General features: G+C 48.9%; 1 protein-coding gene across 1 annotated transcript in view; it reads left to right on the forward strand.

Moving 5' to 3' along the window:
- Nucleotides 1–6,000, forward strand: part of CCZ1 (CCZ1 homolog, vacuolar protein trafficking and biogenesis associated) — a 16,214-nt gene extending 10,214 nt beyond the window's left edge. Inside the window, exons 9-15 of the mRNA XM_008155993.3 lie at nt 92–153; nt 816–927; nt 1,929–1,962; nt 2,555–2,672; nt 4,050–4,208; nt 4,479–4,606; nt 5,666–6,000. Coding sequence (XP_008154215.1) covers nt 92–153; nt 816–927; nt 1,929–1,962; nt 2,555–2,672; nt 4,050–4,208; nt 4,479–4,606; nt 5,666–5,721 — 669 coding nt within the window. The 3' untranslated portion in view covers nt 5,722–6,000. The remainder of the gene's footprint in view (nt 1–91; nt 154–815; nt 928–1,928; nt 1,963–2,554; nt 2,673–4,049; nt 4,209–4,478; nt 4,607–5,665) is intronic.

Below are 6,000 nucleotides of genomic sequence, written 5' to 3' on the forward strand. Positions count from 1 at the left end.
CACAGAGCCAACTGGTAGATGAATACTGCTTTTCAAAGCTTTGAAAGTAGACAGTCTAATAAGTCATTTCTCAACATTGATTTGTTCACAGTTGGCAGGAAGGGACTCTCCAATAAGGGCAGAAATGCCAGGAAATCTTCAGCACTATGGAAGGTAGGACTCTGTTCTTCAGTGTGCAGTATTGGAGTTTATCATCTTCCTTGGTAAAGATAAAATCATGAACTCTGAATTACCTTTGTGCTGCTTTATGAGAACTAGAGGCCCGGTGCACAGATCTATGCACTGGTGGGGTCCCTCAGCCTGGCTTGCACCCTCCTACAATCTGGGACCCCTCAGGGGATGTTGGATAGCTGGTTTCGGCCCGATCCCCACAGGCCCGATCCAGACAGGAGGGAGCCCAATTCTGTGCATTGAGCATCTGTCCCCTGGTGGTCAGTGCACATCATAGCAACCGGTCAACCAGTCATTCGGTCACTTAGGCTTTTATATAGATAGATAGATGATCAACAAAGGAATTCTCTTGTTTCCAGTGAATTAGAACTATTACTTTTTTGTATTCTGATTTGGTGTTTTGTAAGTAGTATCTAGTTTCCCCCCAAAATGGCTGTATATTAAGTAGAATGTACTCCATTTATACAGGGTGGGCAAAGGTAGATTTACAGTTGTTCATATGGAAACTAATGCAAAAATAAATAAATAAGAATGAACTCAGTGTTTTGCGTGCTCACAACTGTAGACCTACTTTTACCCACCCTGTATATTCCTGTTTATAATTTTCCTAGTTTATAATTTTCCATCTCTTGCTTGCTTCTCAGATTTCTGACAGGACCCTTGAACCTTAATGATCCGGAAGCAAAATGCAGATTCCCCAAAATCTTTGTAAATACCGATGACACTTACGAAGCCCTCCATCTCATCGTTTATAAGGTAACAACTCTTTTCTCTCCAGTGTTCCAGGTTAACACCAAAGTAACTCTCCCGTGTGTGTCCACGGGTATGTGTGCAAACCTCTAACATGTTCTCAGAACAGATGCTGGACGTGAACATTACTGTGAAACTCAACATGGGTGCCCTCCTGGAATAGTGCCTTCCTTTCCGGCTCCTGGGAAGGCGTTTCCTTCCTTGTGAGAGGGTAACTGTCCAAGGCCTGGCGTCCCGCGTGCTGGTTGGACGCCCGGCATGGGCCTGCCCACACTGAGTACTGCCCTCGTGCGGTTTTACAGCTGTGCACTTGCTCATTCTGTAGGCGCAGTCTCAGTTCTTCCTTAATCTCATCTAGTGCTCATCCATATCCCGATTTCTCCAGTTGGCCAGAAAATACCTTTATAAGGGTGATTTGTCCAGTCAGGAGTCCAGCCAGGTTGCTGCGTGCCGGGGTCTTTCTCCAGCATCTAGAAGGGTTCAGGAATCTGGAGGAGGCGCTGCATGTAAATTAGTAAAGAGACTAGAAATATAATATAAATTTGTAATCCATGGGGGAGCCAGAGGAAGCTTAGCTGTAATAGCTAAGTTCTCCTATCTCTGGACTCGGGGCTTTTTTTATTCCCACATTTTGCCCTGTAGCAAAGTAGATATACATATCAAAGGTAAGGTTTAGTATACAGTAGGCATTGTCAGATTGGGGGAACTGCCTTCGGCTGTTCAGGTGTTTGGCCAGCAGGAGGCAATGACATGTAGATTAAAATGCCCTCAGCTCTCTGGCAGCAAGCAATCATTAATGTAAATTCAGGTTTGGGGAAATGCCTTCGGCCCTTCCAGTAGGCAATAATATGTATCTTCAGCCCTGCTGAAGCCTCAGGGTTCCGTCAACCTTTTGATGAAACTTCTTGCATTTATGACATGCTGGAATTCGCCTCCAGCAGCTGCGTGGGCTCTGCAGCCTTCCCCCTGTGCCGCCTCGTAACCTCGGGTGTGTTTTCTCCTCCCAGGCCATGAGCGCGGCTGTGTGCTTCATGATTGACGGTAGGTACACACTGTGTCTGACTCCAGCCTCAGACAGGCCTTTTTTGTTTACAGTTCTCTGTGTTCTGTCCCCAAACGGTAAACATGTTGTCCTAAGCAGCATCGAGGGAAGTCGAGTCCTCGTTTTCCCTGTGTCAGCAGCAGGACCTGGGCTCTTCTGTGCCCCCGGCTGTGGGAGGTAACAGAGGCACCTGGCCAGGGGGCTTTGCGAATTAAATGAGGTCACATTTGAAGAGCCCCGGACATGGCCCATCCGTGCTGTGTAATGTTGGTTACATATTAGACCTTCTTGGGTCGACGTGGGGTGGACAGCCCACTTACCACCCACCGCACATGCTCATGTCAACGTTCTCAGTGAGACAGGTCTTTACTTTTGTTGTTTTTTTCCATCTTAAATATAATTTTGATTCTTCTGTTTCTCTTCTATTGAGGGGGAGAGGGGGGGGCAGGGAGATCTGATCATTTAATTGCTTCATCTCCCAGATCCATAATTCGGTCAAGACGGCAAAATTGTTCTTAAGACAGTAAAGTGAACATTGACCTTTTTACCCCAGAGCATGGTCACACTCTGCCTTTCTGCCTTCCCTGCTAGCCTCCGTGCAGCCTACGTTGGACTTTTGCCGAAGACTGGACAGCATTGTGGGGCCCCAGCTCACGGTGCTGGCATCGGACATCTGTGAGCAATTTAACGTCAACAAAAGAGTGTCTGGGTTAGTACTTACTTTGTGTTTCCTTTCCAGCATTTAGCAGGGCTTGGGAGAGGAAGGGTGGTTTTCCTTAAGCAAACGGACAGGATTCATTCGCGTTCCCTCTGCTCCAGAGAGCCGCTGAGTGCTGCCCAGTCCTGTCTGAAAGGCCTCCTGGGGGAGCTGCTCCTGAGTTTGCTGCCCACGCTGATGGTTGCGCGGGCTCTGCCCTGGTTATGGCAGGAGTGTATGGGCTGAGGTGTGCCAGCTATGCCCGTGGGCTTGGCCTGTGAGGGCCCACCCACACCCCACATCCCACTCGACCAGCCCAATGGAGGAAAAAACCCTGTGTGAGGGTTAACAACAAAAATTCTGCTTTTATAAGAATCCTCTTTACATTTTCCTGGAAACTAAGCTATCACATGCCTTCTTTGCCTAGGGGTACAGTATTACAGTAATAACCCGCTTACCCAGAGCCCGGACTTCCGGCGCCCTCAGCCCCGGACATGGCTGCAAGCCCTGCAGGAAGCAGAGGCCTGAGCCCCCGTGGCAGCGCCGCTCGGCCGCTCACCAGACCCCGGACTGTGACCTGAGGGAGGCACAGTGAGGGGAGGGCAGGAGGCCTGGAGCTCGTGGCCCAGTTGTCTGGGTGGGACCCTGAGAAGTCGCAGGCCCTGACCTGGGGGCAGCGGGGTAGCACCCACTCATTTACAGTCATGGAAGCTGCATCATCCTTCAGCAGAAAGGCTGATCTCCACTCAGGAGGGTGCCGTGTTGCTGGTTAACAGTAGTTAGCTTCAGTTCTGTGGCAGATTGACACAGGAACACGTGTGTTCGCAGTTCTGTGGGATAAAGACTTTAGTCTCCTAACGGGCCGGCAGACTTCTGAAAAGGGCCGAACAATAAGTACGTTAGACTTCGTGGCTGTCTGTGTTACAACCCCTCAATGGCTGTTGGTGTGAAAGCAGCCACAGGCAGTATGTTAACATAAGGTCTGGCCGTGTTCCAGTAAGACTTTATTTAGAAAAGCAGGGCCAGGAGATACATGGTCTGTATTCATTTAGTTTGCCTTTATTTTTATTTTATTTTTTACAGAAAAGTCAGTGAATAACCGAGTGATTGCCATTTATAAAACATTATACTTTTATTGAGAAAATCATAAAATGGTTTAAATATTTTTTTTTAAACAATACACTTCAGCCCTCTGGAAAATTCCGTCAGATTGGATGCCTCCCAGATAGCACGTAAATGTGGCAGGCTCCTCACAGGAACGAAGGAGGAGCCTGTCACCTTCATGGAGATTCTCCCTGGCAGGCCCGGCCATTGGAATCCAGGGCTCGGCCACACGGATCAGTTTGGAGAATCCTTTCAGAATGCTAACAGTTACTGCTGTCCTCACAGGTCTGAGAAGGAGCCCCAGTTTAAGTTTATCTACTTCAACCACATGAATTTAGCAGAGAAAAGTACGATCCACATGAGGAAAACACCCAGCGTGTCGCTGACGTCTGTTCACCCGGATCTAATGAAGATTCTGGGCGACATCAACAGTGACTTCACCAGGTAATTCTGACCACCGCTCAAGTGAGGTGCCCCCTTCTCATCAGCAGAGACGCTAAGGGAATCGTCTTCAAAACCCAGTGACCACAGCCCCTTGGAGGGGCTCCACCCCTCTCTGCGCTTCCAGACCCACCGTTAAGCCCAAAGCCGCGGGTCACTCGCACGGGGCTCCCCGAACTTTTCAGACGCCCGAGAGTTCCCGTTGTAGGTAGTTTCTCACAGCCTGCCTCTGTGTGTAATAAACCTCTGCCTTTTGCAACTCTTGTCTTGCAGGGTGGACGAAGACGAGGAGATCATCGTGAAAGCCATGAGTGATTATTGGGTTGTTGGGAAAAAGTCTGACCAGCGGGAGCTCTATGTTATTTTGAATCAAAAAAATGCAAACCTGATTGAAGTAAATGGTAAATAGGATTTTTAATGCTTCTGATGTTTAAACACCTCTGTCTTCATTGCGCTGAAACACATGCTCAGTAGAACAGCACGACTTGAGATTTCAAGCAGATGCCTCCGTTGCTTGGAGGAGACCTGTAGCTTAGTTCCTCGAAAACGTATGTGAAAAACTTGCCTGTGTCACGGCAAACTTGACAGTGGCCAAAGGAAAACTGTTTTTATGCCAAAGGAGAGAATCCCATGGCTTCACATCCTGTGGATGGACCGGCCCTTATTTCCTGTGGGAGAATACACGCTTCGCAGCAGAGCAGCCAGGCTCAGGAGGCAGTTGACGGCCACTCTGTGCGGGAGCAGTAACGCTGGGGCGTGCCGCCCGCTCCAGCCAGAGCCGATCTGTCCTCCGCACGCTGTCAACCCAGCAACTGCTTTCACTGACCCTGGTGGTTGTGCTGGCCTGGAGGCAAGGGTGTGTCCCCTTCCCTGCACCCAACCCCGTGGCGGCTGTGCAGGAGGCCAGAGCAGGGAGTGCCTGCCCGCTGTAAGCAGAGTTAGGGGTGCGTTTCCCTGCAGGTATCTCCGAGGGCATGTGCCATTTCTCCCTCCCGTTAACACATGTGCACAGTGTGTGCATTGGAAACCGCAGGGAGGCCGTGGCTCAGCACAGTGGGAACTGAGTCAAGGCACGAGAGAGCGGCCGCGGGAGCACCGGGTCCACAGGTCACGGCCGCACGGGAGTTGCGTGCTTGCATCAGAGTTCTCCGGACCTCGGAAGTGCTGCTAAGGCCCTCTCCCGGGGTGTCTCCGGCCCCTGGGCGCTGGGTTTGAGCTTCCTCGGGCCCGAAGCAGCAGTTTCTCTGTTAGAGCACTGAAGTCTCGTGCATGGGAGGCTTTTTCTCTCTCATAGTTTATTGACATTTCTTGCCTCAGCTTCTTAGAAATCAGATCCACATTAATGCAGATAATTGCTTATTCCCAACTTTATTCCGGAAGAATTTAAGGTGCTAATATGTATCATATAACCTTTGAGTGGAAAGCTCTCCCTCACTCACTGCTTTCTGTTCTTCCTGCAGAAGAGGTGAAGAAACTTTGCGCCACGCAGTTCAATAACATCTTCTTCTTGGATTGACTGGTAACGGCTCACAGAAGCATCTTCTAAAAAGCAGCTCAGCAAGCGTTCTGTTTACACTGCAGGTTATTGGTCATATTATTGACTGGACTAATGACAATAGTAAAGCAATACTTGCTTTGAAGAATCAAATTTCTACTCAGTCTGATGATCCTCTGAAGTTTTTAGATTTTAAATATTTATGTGGAATTAGCCGATGACATTCTATCATTCCATTCTTTGGACATTATGTGAATATTTTACTGGAAAATAAGACGAATAAATTGTTAAGGTTTTTAA

The sequence above is a fragment of the Eptesicus fuscus genome, chromosome 6 (assembly GCF_027574615.1).
Source record: "Eptesicus fuscus isolate TK198812 chromosome 6, DD_ASM_mEF_20220401, whole genome shotgun sequence".
Classification (NCBI taxonomy): domain Eukaryota; kingdom Metazoa; phylum Chordata; class Mammalia; order Chiroptera; family Vespertilionidae; genus Eptesicus; species Eptesicus fuscus.